The sequence below is a fragment of the Photinus pyralis genome, unplaced genomic scaffold, assembly GCF_008802855.1.
Source record: "Photinus pyralis isolate 1611_PpyrPB1 unplaced genomic scaffold, Ppyr1.3 Ppyr1.4_LG1, whole genome shotgun sequence".
Taxonomy (NCBI): Eukaryota; Metazoa; Arthropoda; class Insecta; order Coleoptera; family Lampyridae; genus Photinus; species Photinus pyralis.
Window position 1 is genome coordinate 61,249,596 of NW_022170249.1, and position 19,832 is coordinate 61,269,427.

Below are 19,832 nucleotides of genomic sequence, written 5' to 3' on the forward strand. Positions count from 1 at the left end.
GGGGCCCCAAATTTATGCTTTTATTGCACATTTTACACATTGCGATTGCTTGTTTTAACAGTAGCAAAGTCGCACCTTACCGGAAAATCTAATGCATAATCTAATCCATGATGAGTGATGAACATTTAAACAAAGTGGAGTGGAAACCTTTCCTGCAATCTTGCGATGGAGAGGGCGACTAAGCGACTTAACTTACGGCTTTCCACTAGTATTGTGCCGTGAGCCGTGTGCGAAAGATAGGTACTGTCTTAACGTGTAACGTGTTCATATTCATATATAAATTGCAAAGTGTACGTATATAATACTAGGTACTACGACACGCTAATTATTAAAGCAAACAGGTAGATTACATTCAAATAAATTTAGTATTATAGTAAGCGGCAAAGCATCGTTTTTAATAACAATATGCTATGCCCCCACTTCGACTTGGAGTGATTGATTATATTAAAATTTTAGAGAAACCGGAAACAATATGAAACGCCGCTATGAATCTGGAGCAGCAAAACGAAAGAAGCGAGAAGAAAGAGAAAATATTAATGCCCAACACAGGAATTCTTTACAATCATTTTTAGTACACAAAGAAGTCAATACCGCGGATTCCGATACTACCACAGAACGCATACCTATAACTGTAACTGAACATTCGCAACCAGAAATAGAAATAATAAAATACGATCAACAAACAGCTTCTTGCTCATTTTCAAACGAAAAAGGGGAAACAAACGCAAACCATGATAATTATAACTTATTGGACATATCCCAATGGCCCGACACGTTAACGGAAGATATGATACAACAAGTTTTAAATGAAAAACCGAAGGATATTGGAGATCCGACAAATTCGGGAATATTGGTTAAATATCGTGACAGAACTTACATTCGCCATTTATCAGAAAACAATTTTTACCGAACGAAACCGAATGGAACGAAAGAAAAACGTGAATGGCTAATCTTCAGCGAAACAAGTGGTAGTGTTTATTGCTACATATGCAAAATGTTTTCAAAAAAGAAAACACAGTTTTTTTCTGGTTGCTCTGACTGGAAGAATATATCCGCAAAGATTTCCGAACATGAAAACTCGAACGATCACAGATTGGCAATGTGTATTTTCTGTAAGCGGTCTCGCTCTGAAGGTCGAATTGACAGTGATATACTGAAACAGGTGGAAACCGAGCAACAATATTGGAGGGCTGTCTTGAAAAGGGTGGTTATAACTGTAAAGTTTCTTGCATCTCAAGGACTGGCATTCCGAGGACAACAGGAAAACAAAAGTAATTATTTTCGATGTTTAGAATATCTGGCTGAATTTGATCCATTTATTGCAAATCATTTGAGTAAATATGGACATCGGGGACAAGGTTCCGTGAGTTACCTGTCGAACACAACTTGTGATGAAATTATTAATATAATGGGGGATAAATTACGAAAATCCTTTATCGAGGAAGTGAAAACAGCAACATATTTTTCTTTAATCATCGACTCTACGCCTGACATTAGCCATGTGGATCAGCTTTCCATTGTACTGAGGTATGTACTCCCCGACGGCCAGATTAAGGAACGGTTTTTCGGTTTCATAGATATTTACTCTCACCATTCTGAGAATTTAGAACACGTAGTTACTGAGACTCTGTCAAACTGGGGTATAGATATAACAAAATGCCGAGGCCAAAGTTACGATAATGCGGCCAATATGGCCGGTAAATACTCTGGATTGCAGGCACGGATTAAACAACACAGCGCTAATGCAGAATACATTCCTTGTTCCAGTCATAGTTTAAATCTCGTGTTGAATACTGCAGCTGAATCATCGCGTACTGCAATTTCATATTTTGATTTTGTTCAAAATCTATATGTGTGGTTCTCTGCGTCTACGCAAAGATGGAATATTCTTCAAAATCATCTCCGCAAAAATGCATGCTGCATACAAAGGGTGTCAGATACACGTTGGTCAGCTCGCGCAGATGCCGTTTTTGCATTATATAAAAGTTATAGTGACATTAGAAAGGCTCTCATGGACATTAGTGATAATCAACAGCATAAACTTGTAGCCAGAGTTGAAGCGAAAGGCCTTGTCAAAAAAATGAATTTATATGAGATAGCTATAATGACAGTTCTGTGGAACAAACTGCTTCAACGCATGAATGCCACTAGTAAATCATTTCAAAATCCAGAATTTTGTTTATCCACAACTGTAAACCTTTTAACATCTCTGAAAAGTTTTATATCTTCTGAAATTAGGAACGGATTTGATATTCTTGAAACAGATGCCGCAAGATTCGTTGAAGAAAACTGTATTTACCAGGATGAAGAAAAACGATCAAGGAAACCAAAGTTACCTTTTGATGAAAGTGCTGAAAATAATACAATTTTGAGTGGACGTGAAAATTTTATTGTTAATACCGTAAACATTATTTGTGATACTTTAATGGGAGAAATAGATAACCGAATCAAGGCATATACCGAAATTAACAACAGATTTGGATTATTTTTTAATTTTGAGCTATCTAAAATTGAAGTAAATTCAATGATCACAAAATTAATTACCATTTACACGGATGATATTGATGCTGCCGTAACTAGAGACGAACTACTTCAATTTTTGGCCTATGCTAAGGAGGAGTGTCTTTATTCGCCAATGAAAATGTACGAGCATCTAATACTATGCGGACTGAAATCAACTTTTCCGAACGTTGAAACGTTGCTGCGAATCTATCATACAATTCCCATAAGCAACGCATCCGGTGAACGCTCTTTTTCCGCGCTTAAAAGAATAAAAACTTATTTGCGAAATTCTGTTGGACAGGAGCGACTTTCAAATTTGGCTATTCTTCATATAGAATCTGAAGAAACAGGGAAATGCAATTTTGACGATGTTATTGATATATTTGCGAAAATGAAAATCAGAAAAAAGATGTTATAACTTTTATTAAAAAATATTTCATAGTATTTGTTTTATTTTATTCTTTATTTCATTGTTAAATTTTACCAAAATAAATTGTTAGAAAAGGGCCCCACAAAATATCTGCGCCTAGGGGCCACACATGGTATAAACGCGCCACTGATCCTTCTTCTTTGGCAGAGGGAGTACAAAGGATTTCTTCCAACAGTCCGGAAATTCCGAATTTAGGATGCAGTGGTTTACTATATGTGTAAATATACTCAATAACTTAGGGAGGCATAATTTAAGAATGACAATACTTATACCATCATATCCTACAGCAGCAGACTTTATGGAGTTGATATTATTTAAAACTGTGCACTCGTCAACAATATTAAACGAAAGTGAGCATTTAACAGACTCTTTCCGATTTGTATTGTAGAAATTTAATAAAGTTGCATTTTTATGTGATTGTGCGGGAATACTGTTAACAAAGTAATTATTTATTTCATCAGGGTCTGATAGGGTTTGAGGGATTTGAGTATTACTATTCTTACTACCTATATTTATATGCTTTAGTCTGCGCCATAAATCTTTACTATTGCCTTGCTGAAATTTGATATTATAATAAGCTTTCTTATCCTTAGTGATTGATGAGTTAACTAAATTACGCATTTGTTTGTAACTTTCCCAGTCTAGTGGGTTTTTAGTACGCTTATACTTCTGCAGTAAGTTGTTACGATCGCGCATCATTAGCTTGACATTATCAGTCAGCCACGGCGCGGGCTTTTTGCAAAACCTAGCCAATTTAAAAGGAGCGTGAAAATCAAGTAAAATATTGAGGTTTTCATTAATAAATGCCACTTTTTCATCAATATTGGTGCAATAATATATGTTATTCCATGGAATCATACATAAGTGATTGTAAAATAGACCACTGTTGAAATTTGTGTAATCTCTGTAGAGCTTGAATCTACTTAAACTATCGTCACCTCTATATAAACGTAAAGTACACCAAATTAGATCATGATCAGATATATGTGGAGTATGAATAATTCCTGAAACTTCGACGATGTCAACATTACTCGTGATGATATGGTCTATGAGCGTGGCAGTGGTGCGTGTGATTCTCGTGGGTTCACTAATTATTTGCTCTAGTCCATAGTTATTTAAAAGTCTGAGTAGTGCAGATGAATCATTACGATCATGCAAGAGCATATTAATGTTTAAATCACCTAAAAAGATAACATGTTCATGAGAGGGATACAGGACCGACAATTCGACATTCAGTGCATCCAAAAAGGTTTCATAATATAGACTTGGCGGTTTATACAGAATCCCAAAAGCCATTTTAGCTTTATCGAAACTTACCGAAATCCATAATTGCTCTATGGTTGGACAAGAAGGCAGTAATTTGTAAGTAATTCCCGTTTTAATATAAATTACCACCCCGCCTCCAGACGTATTTCTATCCTTTCACATAAGTGCATATCCATTGATAGAGATTAGCGAAGAAGGAATGTGAGATCCAAGCCTTGTTTCACTTAGACCGATTATATCAAAATTGTTGGATAATACTAGCTCCTTCAGAGTACTATAATGCGTGGTAATAGATCTTACGTTGATGTGTGCACATTTGAAAGTCATGCCTATAAAAAATTAACGTTAATAAATGGTAAATAAAGACAGAGATAGTAACAATAATAACGCAAACTGAGATTTTAGTCACTTCTCAGATGAAAGAAAAGATTTATTCTATATTTAATGTTTTCGGGATGCAACCCGCTCCTTAATATTATAACCTATTGTAAAAAAAATAGAGATTTTTTTGTTTGAGAAACATGAATACCTACGAAAAGAAAATGCGCATATGAATGAACATATAAGGAAATTAAAATTGTTAAAATTGTTTCTATATAGAGGTAATTAAAAAATAATAACAATTTTGATGACCAAAAGAAAAGAAAACTTCACAAACAGCCTATGCTACCACTAAGTTTTTAAATCACGTTCCGTTGTAATCAATTGCGCGGCGCTTCCAACACTTTTCCGAAGAAATATTTTGCCGTTCTTGACCCATAAAAATTGATAATTATTATCCTTTCGAAAAAGACGGCACTGGTGAAAGAGTTGTTTGTTTACGGGAGATAAAGATTCCGACACAAAGATGGGAGTCACCGGGAAATCCTTCATCGCTTCCAGAGCACGCATGTCCGCTGTAGATAAGTTTCTTCTGCTTTTGATAGATTTCAAATACAATTCTTTATCGTACCTTCGCACAAATTTTATAATTATGGGTGGCGGTTTATTACTAGCATTAGAAGAACGTAATCTATGTGTTGTGTCGATCATGTATGGTTCGCCGTTTTACTATTTATTATACATTTATAACGTAGGGGAAACTGGCCTAAAATGACATACTATTCATATAACAGCATAAAAACTAACTTTATTATTGAATTAGATTAACCCAAAGTTGGGAACCGATTCATTAATGTTGGAAGCATGTAAAAATAGTACCGATGAATACAAATCAATATTTATTTGTAAAAAAAAATGTTATATAAAACGCCACTCTATGTCATTTTACCCTAACATATTGGGGTAAAATGACATATTATTAGCTTTGACAAATATCGCATATAAAAATTTTTGTTTTTCTTCCAACTCCTGCGCATTCTGTATGACTCCATTTCTGGCACTGCTGGCAACGTATCCATGTTTCCCTGGACTTGGAAAAACTGTATAACTCATTGCAGAAGATACACGCTGCGTCGTCATCGTCATCTTCTTCATTGAGGAAATTGAAAAACTCGCCCTCGGTGTCAAATATTTTCTTTTTAACTAACTCTACTTTTCTCTCATTTTTTTTATTTTCTGCTTCCATTTTAGCCTCGTGCTTATTTTTAATTTCTTCCATTATGGGAGTGCGTGTTAATTCACCAGAAACCTGAGGTGTTCGCTTTCTTTTTGCTACTTCTTTTGCTTTAGGAGGTGGCGAAATAATCTCTAATGGAATGTTTTTCTTAATTTTAGGGTCAGGCTCTTCATTTTCATGTCGTGTTTCAAAGTTTTGTTGTCCTTGGTTGGAAGTCGTCGGTGCGTTATCATTTTCTGAAACGTTTTCATGACTGTTTCCAGCTGTTTGATTTATTACATCTTCTATAGGAAGGTCGGTTACTGCACTTGGTGAAAACATATGATCAGGGAAAATATCGGAGTCAAATGGGAAGATTCCCGTTTTTTGGAATCCGGATATTGCGTTAGCGACTGTAGCTGCCTTTCCATATGCTGCGGAGAATAACCTGGCAACCTGGAATTGAGTTACGATACGACCTGGATTCTGTTTCAACCATTTAGATACTTCTTGATTATAGTAGGTGGACAAAGGTCCAAAAAACGAAACGTCCAGTGGCTGAATCTTGTGGGTGCAGTGGGGCGGCAAGCATAAGAGTATAACATTATTTTCTTTGGCATACTTTAATGCCGGATAGTACTTATGGCTAACATGCCCATCCAGTACTAATAAAACTCGATTATCAGCAGACGGATGTGCATGTATTGTGAAGTGTTTTAACCATTTTAAAAAAAGCTCCCCAGTCATCCAGCCCGATTCTTGACATAACGCTAAGGTGCCGGTGGGCGCATCGTCGGCAAGCTCTGGCTTGAACTTCTTCCGCGCAAAAATAAGTGTGGGAGGTATAAACACACCTGTAGCACTCATGCAACAAACTACAGTTGAATCTCGTGTCTAGAGATACCAATTCTACTTTGGCTTTCGAGCTTCCGCATGCGCAATGAGCTTTATGTCGCAGCCGTTTAATGAAATTGGACATTTCATGAAAAGTCTAGACACTTCATGAAACTGTGGAACAGTTTACTTTCCAGGACCAAGCGATTGGATTCCCTTCCCATTAGAGATCGATAAATGGTATCCTTATCGATCTAGAAGGGGAAGGGAAATTACCCCACACGTACAAATTTTCAGCGTTTCACTAAATGACTAGGCCTCGGACTAGCCGTTTCATGAAATGTCCAATTTCATTAAACGGCTGCGACATAACCATTTCCAACAATAGTTTACAATGAAAACAGGTAGTGTACACGCAACCGCTCAATCAAATTTTTTAACGTTTACTCGGTTAAACAACTTACAAATAACCGTACCTGCAGTAAAACCAAAGATCATACTACACTAGATAGACAGCGCTGTATAAATTTTAGACTCTCATAATTTGTCCCGCCACATAAGTCGACTGCGTCCTCCAGCGGCTATGTTTTTATGAGAATAGTACAAACTACCTGGCGGGGTAAGAAGACGCGCGAAATGGCAAAGCACAGTTATTTTTAGAACACAACCTTGTGTGGGTGTTATAGATGTTTTATCTGGTTACCTTACTGTAAATTAAAATTCCGAATATTCACATCTTGTTTTAAATTAAATTTTTTATCGTAACACAACGAAGTTGAGGTAAAGCTTATGTGCTCGTGTTTCTGTCTGTCCGTCCGTCCGTTCCATCGAGATCTCGGCTCCTGGGCCACCTAGAGACTTCGGGTTTTCGCTAATTGATAGCCGTTATGGTCTATATTTGCCCATTTCGATCAGTTTCATATTTTCCATATTTTGCGCAGACTGTGCAATGCCAACTTTCATATTTATGGAGATATTTCTTTGAAATTATAACCACAGACGCTTCTAGTTCCGACTCACTTTAGCTGGATACAATTTTATTATGTAGGAGGCTAAGCGGGATATCTCGTTTATCCCAATCATAAAATGCTTAATTACAACAAATCTAAGTATCGTAGATACGTGAAACTAAAAGTTTTCAGAAATTATGCTAAGAAAAAAGACGCTTTTGCAATTATTAATTTAATCCGAAAATCTGGAAAATGTATTGGTTAGCGCTGGTTAAAAAAAAAGCAAAAGGAATATTGTGTACAACCTTTCAAATTATTTCTTTCATTGTAACGTCCTGTCTGTAATAGAATCTACCTTGTCTTGAATGACGCCCACGTACAAATGTAATTTTATCCCAATGATAGTGAGGAGTGTTCAGTAGGTCATGTTTATGTGTCTCGTGTTTAGACAATAATCACTCTTTGTATTTATGATATGATTCGAACTCGTACGAAGACGGCTTCGGATGAATCAGTTACGTTCTTAACTTTGAAAGCCCCCTATAAATATTTTTATGGAACTACTTAAACGCGAAACAACTCTTGCATATACGCTGGCTATCTAGTGTAGTATGATCTTTGGTAAAACGGACACAGCAACTGATTGCGCATGCGGAAGCTCCAAAGCCAAAGTAGAATTGGTATCTCTAGAGTCAGTTGAATGAGTGCCTCGCTCAGCGCTAGTCAATGAACCAACCTGCTTTTTTCCTGTACTTGCGAACACCTTCGGCGGTTTTTGCACAGTAGACAAGGCCGATTCGTCCATGTTGTAAATATTTTTTCCAAGAATATTGTAATGGGTATAAATATCTTGTAACTGTGCAAAAAACTTGGAAACTTGTGGCTTATTAAACCCTTGCGCGCGAGCAAAAGAAGTTGCCTCCGGAGTTCTAAGGGTTATTTCTGGATTTCTTCTGCGGAAACCCTGGAGCCAGTCATAGCCAGCTCTTTTTTGGACTCGAGAAAATCTATGGGGTATTTTATTAACATCAGCATATAGATATGCTAACTCTCTCAACTCGGTTGTAGTTACACCAAAGAACATTTCTTCCAATTTTTTAATATACATAACAAAATCTTTTTCAATTTCTCGTGGAAAGGTAACTCCGAAAGCACCCAAACCTTTGGACGTACACTTTCACCGTTTTATTTCTGTTTTGTGCGCGCCTGCGTAAAGTTGCTTGAGGCACATCAAACTGCTTAGCAGCAGCTAACCACCCCATCTCTCCATTTTTTACTGCCTCGATAGCCAGTCTCATTGATTCCTCACTCCACGACTGTCTTTCGGTTTTCCGCACATATTTCCCCACCATACTGCAACACAATAATGTGGTGGTAAGCATTTGGTGAAATAGATAAACAACAACATTCATGTATGGGTAAAATGACATACCTATGTCGTATCACCCCACATGAAGGTATGTCATTTTACACTGAATGACGTAAAAAGTTAAAAAAAATTGAAATATCTTAATTACCTGACTATACTTAATAGCTTGTGGGATATTCACAAAAGCACAAGTAGTATTTACTTAGGTCCAAATTTCACTTCTATAATAGTTTAAATAATACAATTTTCCTGTCTTTACATAAGCACACAATGAAAAGATGTTGGCGGCAATTTCACGTCTAGTTAGGTTATAGCTGTAACTGACTCGCTAGCGCTCTGTTAGTTAATACAAATGTGTTGAATTGTGATTACCGATGTATAGATGGCACCAGCAGTACCATTATTTGTTAATTGTATAAATTACACCAATGTGTCATTTTACCCGGGTATGTCATTTTAGGCTAGTTTCCCCTATATGAAGATATTTAAATAACAATTGAATTGTTACCAACAAATTCAACATCTCAAAAAAATGTTAGCCAAATGTAAGAAATGTTAATATGGATTTTAGCGTTTGAATCCTAAAACACTACAAAATGACAGAGATGAATATTAAACATTGCCAATTTAATTGTCATGCATCAAAATAAATAGCAATTTCTATAAAAGATTTAAACACATAAGGCATTTATTTGGAACTGTCCAGCTATACCAGAAGTGAAATACATTTGCTGCTGTGTGTAATTGAATTGATATTAAATAAAATTGAGTCGAGTATATTTGCATCCAAAAAAAATGTAAACCATTCTCATGCGTATATCAAATTAAATCGCATGCATTGAAATTCGTATATATGCACTTTAAGAACAAACGTTATTCCCCAGGCAGAACCGTACGTAATATAGACGTCGATGTTTCGTACCTAATTACGTCAAAATAACCATAATAATGACGTAAATAAAACGTAAATGTAACGTGCATAAGTCACAGCCCGATTACGTAAATTTTTACGTCCGTATAACGTACATTTTTACGTTATTATGACTTAAACTAATACGTCATTTTTCTGAATAATTAACGTAATTGAGACGTAAACCAAATTACCAATTTGGGACATAGGGGAAATTCAAACCATTAAAAAATTGTAGCTAGGTAATATCAATTTATTCAAATGTCGAGTACCTATAGTTACATTGCATGAAACCTACATAAAACAGAAACAATAACATTCTTACATTAACAAAGTTACAAAGTATGAAGCAAAGGTAGTGCTATTTGAGAACTCCCTGAAATAAGCAAAGTACATTTGCCAAGAATATCATTAATACTGTATGTTGACATTAACTCAGATTTATCACTAATTTCAAATATATTTAGTAATTTAGAATCAATAGGGTAGCTATAAAATGATTGGTAACATTTATATTCTTTTCCGAGAATTGTAATGTTTGAGTTGGGGTTGTATAAGAAATTACAAATTTCAACTACAAGTCCGTTTTTAGTTATGAAATAAGAATCTGCTGAACAATGTGATTTAATTGAAAGTGTGAAATCATTGATTTGAATTTTTTTGTACTGTTTTTCAAAATTAATATTTAAAATTGGTCCTAACTGATGTTCCATATGACATTGGACATCCTTTTTCAGGGAACTTGGAATTGTGAACATTTCATGTAGTCGTCTTTGAATTTGCTGTAAAGGTTTATTAGCAGATCGTACTAAAGCTTTTAACTTTCCTAAATAATTTTCATAAGGAAAGGACGAAATTGAATTTAAATCTCCAAATCTTTCTGCATCATCTGTTATATGTAAAAGAGAGTGGATATTATAAATATAAAACTGAAGAGTGTAAATTCTTTTGCAGTGTTTAACAAAGTGATATAAAAAAGTTCGCGGAAAACTTAGTCCAAATTGTTTGATATAATCTGCACATAGTAAAATTTGCATAGCACAATGCAAAAGTAAAAAATGATCATAAATTGCAATATCAATTTTATTTTTAAGAACAATTGGGCCAATGTATAAAACAAATGAACGAAATTCTGTCGCTTTCCAGTAAGAAAGCTCTGATAGTGACCTAGGTTTACGTTTTATTTCTACAGGAATACATTTTGCTAATGAAACTAACCGCTGCGACAATTCAGAAACAGTACGATTACTCAATCGAACACGTAAGTCACCACTTATCCATGTATTCAACAACTTTCTTACAACCCCTAAGCACACACAATGCATATAATCAGTAGGGAATGCGGTCACCATACCAATATTCAACTTTAACAGAGGCGAATCACCTGTATGGTGATCCTCATCCACTTTATTGCAAAAAGATTCATCAGTACGCTTTGGACAATCAAGCTCTTTTAATATTACTCTACCATTATAATAGTCACCTGCAACCGTACATTTGTCACAAGATGAATACCCACTATGGGACTTGATGCATTTTAAAAAAGCTCTAGCAGGCGCATCACAAACTATAGACCGAACTGTAACTGTGTAATGAATTTTGTTAAAAGTAAATCCCCTCTTTAACAGGTCCTTTAATTCACTGACAAAATTTTCCAAGTATTCTTCAATAGGAGTGGGTTTTGAACTACCTGCAAATATTCCCACAGCAAAGGGGTCATTTTCAAATTTAAAGATACTACATAGTATAGGCCACAATTGCATGCGATTACTCTTAAATAAAGGTATTCCGTCAATGTTAAAATTTAATGCCAAAGAAGTTGGTATTAAATTATGGCAATTATGTTTCACAATTTGTTTTTTCAAGCCTTCAACTAACCCCAAGTGACAGTATTCACCATTTACAAAATTCCTAGTGGTAGTTGTTCTTAAGGGGGTAGCTAATAGAGTTTTACTACAAAGTGGTAATTCACTATGGTGTGGAGCTAAAATTTTTAAAAGATCGTTTATTGCAGAGTGTGTTATATGATGTTGAGTAGCCCACAGTCTTAACTTTGAATTTATATTATTAGAATCAACATTAGAATGCATTGAACAGGAATCTCTATTGTCATTATTACTTTGCATATTATCCTCTATAATTTGAGTTTGGAAAGTATTTTGATCATCCAATAAACCGTTTGTAGTAACAAAGTCAATGTTATTGGAACTGTTGATCCCTAAATCACTGTTCTCTTGAAGTTCGCACATAAGTGAACTGTGTTCGATAGGTGAACTTGAGAGATCAAAATCAGTTGTTACAGACAAATGTTCCTGATCTCTCTGACAATCGGAAGAATTCAGTTTATTTTGTACTTTTGAAAGACTTTGTTGTACTGAAGTACTATCTGTCAGCAGGGCTACCTTAAATTCGTTTGCAATTCGCCTATACATCTGCCTTTTTCCAACACTACCTTTACGTCGTTTTAACATTATTAAGTATAAATTAAACTAAATGTAAATCTTAAGGTACGATTTTTACATAGGTACTTGATGAGGTTAAAAAATACAGCTTAAGTGTTAGATTCAACAGTATCCTTACTTTTTTTAAGCTTGCAACGTTGGGGTGCATGCTTCAACCACCCCTTTATTACTTGTTCGATGTCACACTCAACAGCCTGTGGTTGCTTTGCTTTTACTGCATCTTTGGCAACAAATTGTAAACAAAAGTTAAAAAAATAATAATTTAACTTACCAACAACGACCTTTTTTAAAGATAGTTGAGAAAATGGCTTTTTATTAGACCTAGTGCCCAGATAATTGTAACTACATGCCACACTATCGTTTATGACTCTCTTTAATATATTAGAAGTGGTGTCATTAATATTTTTTCCACCAAATGTAGATAAATGGCAACGCTGAAACAATAAAATAAATTATAATGCTACTGTAAATGCTAAAAAATTATTACCAGTAAATCGTAATTGTCCTGTATTGTCAAATACTGTTCCAATAGCTGAATTTCTTGTTCAGCATTGACCGGCAACTTTACAGGAAAATTTGCCGGTAGAGCATTTTCAAATTGGATTTTCTCTTGGGTCAATTTTTGCTGTCGCAGCAATTCTATTATTAATTTGTTTTGTTCTTTGATAAAAATAATATCATTGACTAATTTTTTTTGAAGAGCTAAAAAGAAAAAATACAAGATACTATACTTTATTTAGGTACCTACCTACATAAACAAGAAGCTAGAGTTGTATTGTTGTCATTGTGTGAAGATTGTGACGTGGAAGCTATGGATTGTTCACTACTCAGATCAGGAACAGGTTCGCAGATCTCTAATTGCCTTGGAGATGGTACATGTCTTACTACTTTATACCAATAACATACGCATTAAGTAAAATAATCCAGTTTTAGGTCACACTTACTTTGTTTGTTTAAGTTAAGAGTAGGTGGCCGAGGAAACTTTGAAGTTTGTTCTTCGTCACTACTACTTGAAAGTAGTCTACGAGAAGGTGCACGTTTCCTTTTTTGAAATTTATCTTGGTCTGCATCACCTTGACTTCCAACCTCAGCCTCACTACTTTGTAGATCAGAAGTATATTCGGCCCTCGGTAACTTCCTTTTTACACGTTCATAATCGTCTGTTTGATAAAAGTATTTATTAGGGTTCTGTATACTATACTATCGATATGAAATTCATAACTTCGATCAGCATGTAAGCTGCTCTAAAGTTACTTGGGTAATTATAAACAACAGCTCAGCTTCGGTTTACGCAACTATCTATAATGTTAATGACATTATAGGTAGTTGCGTAAGCCGTGTGCTACATATCGGCCTAATCCCATTCATTACTAATTTTGTACTTCGCAATTCGTCTTGACAGTATTATGGTATGGAAAAGTGTATCGTTATGCTTCTCATGACTTAAAACCATGCAATGTGCCAAAATGCTTCCACAGTTTATTCATATTACCAGTATCTAAATTTATAAAACGTACCTGACTCAAATAAGGTGCGCCGAACGAAACAAAGCTTCCACTTGTTGTCGATTACTTGATCTTCATTTAGAAGAACCTTTTCAAATGTTTTTGACTGTTTAGTAGGTGGCCAAAACGCTTCTTGTTTGCGAGGGGTAAACCACTCTGTCCGAATAATGGCCAAGCCTCCTCCAGACTCCTCTGCAAATTCCACTAATGAAAACATTTCGCCCTGCAAATAATAATCGAGGCAAATGGTCATATTGTACGTAAATTAATTAACTAACATACTTATCAAATATTTTACATTTACCTTTGCAATCTAATTATGATTACCGCAATAAAACGTGATTCACATCAACACCCTAACCTAACATTACATTGGAATGGCGCGAATGCGTAAAAGGTGCCACGATGCCAGCTTGCTTCAATGCGCGTGTAAGATAAGATGTTGCCGTTTTCAGGTATTGTTTCTTGTACTTACTCTTTCGTGTCATTAGATTTGAATCAAATCAATTTATTTTCACGAATTTTGAATTTTGATACAATAATCAGAAGTTTTAGAATTTATTTTATCACATAAAAACATGACGTTATTGCGACCGAAAGATAACGTAAGTATATTACGTAATATTTTGGTGTTTTTGTTTACGTAATAAATACGTCCAGTTTTGGGAAATTTACGTCTTCGTTTGTAATTTACGTCACACCGACGACTTAATGACGTACTGTTTCTGCCTGGGTCACGTATGGGATTAAAATAGATACCCGTTGCGACATTACCTATGGAAATGAAATTATTCGTAAGGTATGGCATAAAAATTAAATCGAAGGTTAAGATGTAGCATTGAATTCCAATGAATTTAATAGTGCATCTTTTAATTTAAATGAACGTCGAATTATTTTGTGAATCATTTCTATGCGAATGCGATACACCGCATTAAAATACAGCGCATTTTAAATGTGCTTATACATACAATGGAAATTCGGTCTGCATAAAATGTAACGCATAAGAATAAGACACAAATTTAATGTATCAAATGAAAATGGTATGAATGAAAACTACTCTGCATGCAAATGCGCAGTTACGTTAGAGAAGGAAAGTAGCCGTAGGTCGTAGGTATGTTTTATTTGCGGTTGCGCAAAAACAAAACAGCTGTTATTGATTGTTACTTACATCGAACGTATAAATGGATTATTTATACGTTAATCAATTTTGAGAAGGCAAGCGATTTATTGGGTTATTTACTGTCGGTCACACGTGACCTTTACAGTTTTTACGTACATATTCGGTAAGTCCAATTTTACGATTCCTTTTATGATAACAGTAAACAATGAATGTAGGATTTGCACCTGCTGCGCAATATTGTTAATATAAAGCAAGAAAAAGGCCGAAGGAAATCGAAAGATGTGCAAGAGGCGCCGGGTCCCCTTAACAACAAATTGGAGGTGTACGCTGTCGCTATAAAAATAGGTAGGTAATCTCAAATTTCACTTATTCTTACCTGTAATGCAAATTGAGTGAACAGTTCTGCCGTGCCATAGTGAAACCTAGTAACTCGACCTACTACAGAAATGACATTTTTGAATTTCCTATATCTACAAACCGAGTTCTACCTAATGCTATTAAAAACATTTCAATCGAGTGAATGGTTGCGAAGTTATTAGCTATCCCAATTTAGTATGTCTAGTTGGGTATCGGATAAATTAGATAGAAAGTCTATTTACTTGGTTGATTTGGTTTTTCCTTAATACGAACCTTCTTCTTGACTATCGTAAAACCTAGTAACTCGACTTACATCATTTACGTAATGGAATTGTACAAATTTATCATTGTGGCAATTACTTACTATTGTAACATATTCATATTTACAATAATAAAACATCTTAAATCTACTAAATAAAACTAAAACGAACAAAATTCCAATAAAGTACTATCGTATATCGAGTTGTCGGGATTAAAAGTAGCAATATTGCACATGCGCAAGTATATTTACACTTGATTAATTAGAATAGACGTTATATATTTCACTTGAGTGTCGGACGTCAACCGGGTTGGAATTAAGACGTGTATCTTGTGAGTGGAGAAAATGAATCGAGGGCAAAAATTGGTAAATCTGGCCGCTGAAAGCAGGTAAGCATGTCTTATTACGTCATAGCAAGGCAGAAAATCTATTAACGAAATGTAACGTCAATTTCTTACGTACTTGAAGTGTACTATTTAGGTAAATTCTCTTATCTTCCAGAAATTATACCGTAGATGAGATTACGAGAAAATCAGTATTGGAGGAATCTCCTTCACCTATGGATGATTCAGACGAAGATCCGGATTTTGATCCAGACAAGCCCGTCAAACAAAGCGGCCGAAAAGAGATTCCGAGACATTTTACCCAAAAAGATCTTTCCTTAACGAATAATTTACATAAAAAAGAACCACAACGAAAAAAAAATAAACTATGGCAGTATACTGATCAGACTATGATCTTTCCAAGTCCCGAGCCTTGGGAAAGTGAAGGTTTGAGAAATGTAAGTGATTATACCGATCTTGTGCTTCAATACTGGAAGGAGAATGTAGACAACACACCTTTAGATGTACCTGACGAAAGAAATGAAACTGTCACACGCAAAAAAACTAACAAGAACAGCAAGATTTCAAACGATAAACTAAGGTCACCATGTAAAACGAATTGTAGAAGGCGCTGTAGAGAACGAGTATCAGAAAATGAAAGGCGGAAAGTATTCGAATATTTTAATAAACTTGAATTCTCGAATAAACAATTACTTTTGGACAAATACATACAAAAAAAAGAAGTAAAATACCGGAAGGTCGATGCAGAAAAGAATAAAAAATTTACTGTTTCCTATACACTTCCCACGTTTAAAGAAGAAAATAATTCGTCTGACTCTATTGTCGCCGAAAGCAGTTCTAGATGTGGACCGATTGTTGTGTGTAAAGAAATGTTTCTTCGTACTCTTGGGAAAAAATCAGATGGGATGATCACCTGCTTCCTACAAAGGACGGCCAATGATCTTCCTAATCTTCAAGATAAACGAGGAGCGGCCCACGCCAGAAAAATGAAAGAAGTTGCGTCAGAAAACTACAATGTAATTAAAAACCATATAGAAACATACCATCCCCAGGTATCGCACTACAACATTTCTCACGCTCCACACAGAAGGTACCTTCCTCCGGATTTATCCATTCATCAAATGCACAAGGATTTTAGCTCAAAAATCAAGACTGTCAGCTACGAGACGTATAGGAAGGTTTTTGAAAAAGAAAACATTGGCTTTTCTGCACCCACGCAAGATGACTGCGGTTTGTGCGCAGTGTATAAGCAGCATGCCCATAAAACCGACGATCCTACGACGGAAACTTCTAGTCAAGAAGAGAAAGAGCAAATTGATCCAAATGTCTCTTCTAATGCGAAAAGCGATTGTGATACTTGTGAGAAATACCAATTACACAAAAAAAGATATACTATAGCTAGACAGATGTACACCAAAGACAGTTCAGGTGGTTTCGATAATGATACAGAAATATATGCCGTGGACATGCAGAAAGTTTTACTTCTACCGAAGATGTCAACCAAGGATTCATTCTTTGTTAGTAGGTTGGTGGTTTTTCATGAAACCTTTGCTAATTTGAAATCAAAAGGATACAACAAATGCATACTGTGGCACGAGGCTATAATGGGTCGAAACGCAGCTGACGTCGCGTCAGCGTACTACAACGTGGTCACGAAGTTACAGAATGAAACAAAGCACTTAATCTTCTGGTGCGATAACTGCACCTCCCAAAACAAAAATTGGACACTTTTTACGGCCTGTATTACATTTGTTAATCAAGATTGGGGTCCCGAAAGTATAACTTTTAAATACTTTGAGCCGGGGCATAGCTTCATGAAAGCTGATTCAATACATGGACAGATTGGCAAAAAGTGGAGTAAGTCAAAAGAGATTTTGGACATGGAAGACCTTGAAAAACTGATGAAGTCTGCAAATAAGTTGAATGAGGTAACAACATTAAGGTTTGACGACTTTAGAAAATTTGAGAACGGATGCATGCAGAAAAAGAAAACCAACTGTATGCCAAAATTGAATGATATTAAATCGGTACTATTTAAAAAGGGGTCCACCAAGATTTTTTATAAGTGCGAACTTGAACATGAAGAGTTCCAAGAGGCGACGGTTCTTAAACCCAAGTTTAAACCACAAATTCCCGAAAAGCAGGGCGCAGATAGGGGAATCAATACAAAAAAAAAGGAGGCTATTTCAAAAGTATTGTTGCCTTCTATGCCTTCTAGGAAGCAGATGTTTTGGCAGAACCTTCCAAATTTTGATGACAAAGAAGATCTTGGAAAGTCAAATGCAGAATTTGTTGTTTAGAGTATTATTTGTTCCTTATTTTGCTTTTTTCTAAAGGGTTCCTATTTTTTGTTTGTATTTTATATATATGATACATAGTTACGTTGTTAAGTATTGTTTTGTTTAAGTTTCGTTTCACAATTTACTAATACGGAATAAACTTGTCCAAATATTTGAGCATTTAATTCATTAAATCACTTCATTTGATTGACATGATGCGTTAGCGAGATCTATGTCCACTAGTAAGTCGACTAGCTAAAAACAACAGAATTATGTTTCATTTTTTTTATGATTCATTCGACTTACTAGGTTTTACTTTCAACAATGGTGAAAAACTATAGTGATTTTGACGAGTTACTGCGATTTGTTTAGTCAAACAGGAGTAGTAAATAGAGCAACTCGACTTGCTTGCTTTTACTTTAGCATATTACCTGTCGTACCCTAACCTAGTAACTTTTTTTTTTAATTTTTTCGGTTTCTTTTCGAAAATATACACATGTTAAGTTAAAATTTGAATTCACAACAAAATTATTAATAAATTTGTTTTATATTGACATTGTGTGTGGTATAGGAACAACGTTACAAACAATTAACTTTTATAAACTTTCAACGCGTATACCCACAACTTTGAAATTTTGAGTTACTAGGTTTTACTGTGGTACGGCAGAGTTACAGGTTCGTGGGAATTAATAATGGATAAAGAGTCCAGAGATAAACCGTTAATGGAACGAAGCTCATGTTCTACGACTCTTGTAAAGAACAAGCACATCGACAAGTTGATGCTCCTTCGTAATGGAAATTGTGTCGAGTGCAATCGTGATATATCTAACACGATAAGTTAAATATGTAATCTCCATTGAATGAGAGATTTGTATATTTACAAGATGCTAACACATGTACCTGTGTAGAAACACGAGCACGTGAGACATTGTTAGACACGTATCTCTTTCTGTTTGATGGGTGCACCGTAGTATGTAATCGAAGACGTGTCATTCGCTAACAAAGTTACACAAAGATTGTCAAAAAAATTTGTATCCTGATAATTAAACGATTATCCTCTTCGTCATCTGGAAACGTTTTATTTCAAAAGTGAACCACACACCGAGAAATGTACCTAACTTCCCTACATACCAAAACGCAGATTGAAAGAGAAGTCCTCGCAGGGATGATAGAAGCGTAGTTCCTCTTAAAAACCCCTGTTAAAGTTTTTCTAGAAATGCTCCAGAATTTGAGAAATTAATTTTTTTGACCTGGCATATATTTCTAAATAGAACACCTAACTTTGACATCGCATTAAAGAAGTTACAGAGAGGTTAGAAGAAAATCCCCTATAGGGGCTATAGAAGGGATGTTCCTCTTTAACACCCTGCTCGTGGTTTTTCTGGAAGTGCCCTAAAATTCGAGAACTTAATGATTAAGGGTATTTGGTCATTCTTTTAAATGTGAACGTTGTGATTTTGGTCATCTGTTTTGCTCATGCGGGAGCTGTGGTTATGAAGCCGATTTTGTGTAATTGTTGCAGTTATTCACATTAAAGCCGGATTAAACTGAATTAAAAACCGTTTTACATTACACAATAAATGAGCCAAAAAGTTGTATAATTTTTTTAGACAAAAAATGTTGTAGGAAATATGTTGTGTGCGAAGTTTGTCCGTTTGATATACATACAAAATTTATTGTACGTGATCATGCGCAGTTTAATTGTTTG

The 19,832-nt window shown here is 35.3% G+C and overlaps 3 protein-coding genes and 1 long non-coding RNA gene across 8 annotated transcripts; 3 read left to right on the top strand and 1 right to left on the bottom strand.

Moving 5' to 3' along the window:
• Positions 1–156: 156 nt before the first annotated feature.
• Positions 157–11,329, top strand: LOC116165230 (zinc finger MYM-type protein 1-like). The gene is made up of 4 exons (XM_031479503.1): positions 157–240; positions 457–2,872; positions 10,991–11,059; positions 11,135–11,329. The coding sequence occupies exons 2-4, from the start codon at positions 473–475 to the stop codon at positions 11,327–11,329; spliced, it is 2,664 nt and encodes an 887-aa protein (XP_031335363.1). The 5' UTR covers positions 157–240; positions 457–472.
• A 997-nt stretch (positions 11,330–12,326) lies between these two features.
• LOC116176353 lies at positions 12,327–14,185 on the bottom strand. Of its 5 annotated transcripts, none has more exons than XM_031494892.1 (7): positions 14,070–14,185; positions 13,778–13,988; positions 13,205–13,420; positions 13,013–13,147; positions 12,748–12,962; positions 12,532–12,694; positions 12,327–12,480 (listed from the first exon to the last, which is right to left on the bottom strand). In XM_031494892.1, exons 2-7 carry the CDS (start codon positions 13,980–13,982, stop codon positions 12,350–12,352), a joined length of 1,065 nt encoding a protein of 354 aa, XP_031350752.1. In that variant the 5' UTR covers positions 13,983–13,988; positions 14,070–14,185; the 3' UTR covers positions 12,327–12,349. The 5 variants fall into 5 exon arrangements, with proteins under 5 accessions (XP_031350752.1, XP_031350764.1, XP_031350756.1 ...); XM_031494904.1 differs by having other exon boundaries at positions 14,044–14,184; XM_031494896.1 differs by having other exon boundaries at positions 14,048–14,183.
• Positions 14,186–14,760: 575 nt separating this feature from the next.
• On the top strand, positions 14,761–19,190 carry LOC116176601. The gene is made up of 3 exons (XR_004146474.1): positions 14,761–15,048; positions 15,101–15,230; positions 18,794–19,190. It is a non-coding gene; the product is annotated as an uncharacterized LOC116176601 (long non-coding RNA).
• On the top strand, positions 15,307–18,202 carry LOC116176119. Its single transcript, XM_031494595.1, has 2 exons — positions 15,307–15,890; positions 16,003–18,202. The coding sequence occupies exons 1-2, from the start codon at positions 15,847–15,849 to the stop codon at positions 18,143–18,145; spliced, it is 2,187 nt and encodes a 728-aa protein (XP_031350455.1). The 5' UTR covers positions 15,307–15,846; the 3' UTR covers positions 18,146–18,202.
• Positions 19,191–19,832: the final 642 nt, after the last annotated feature.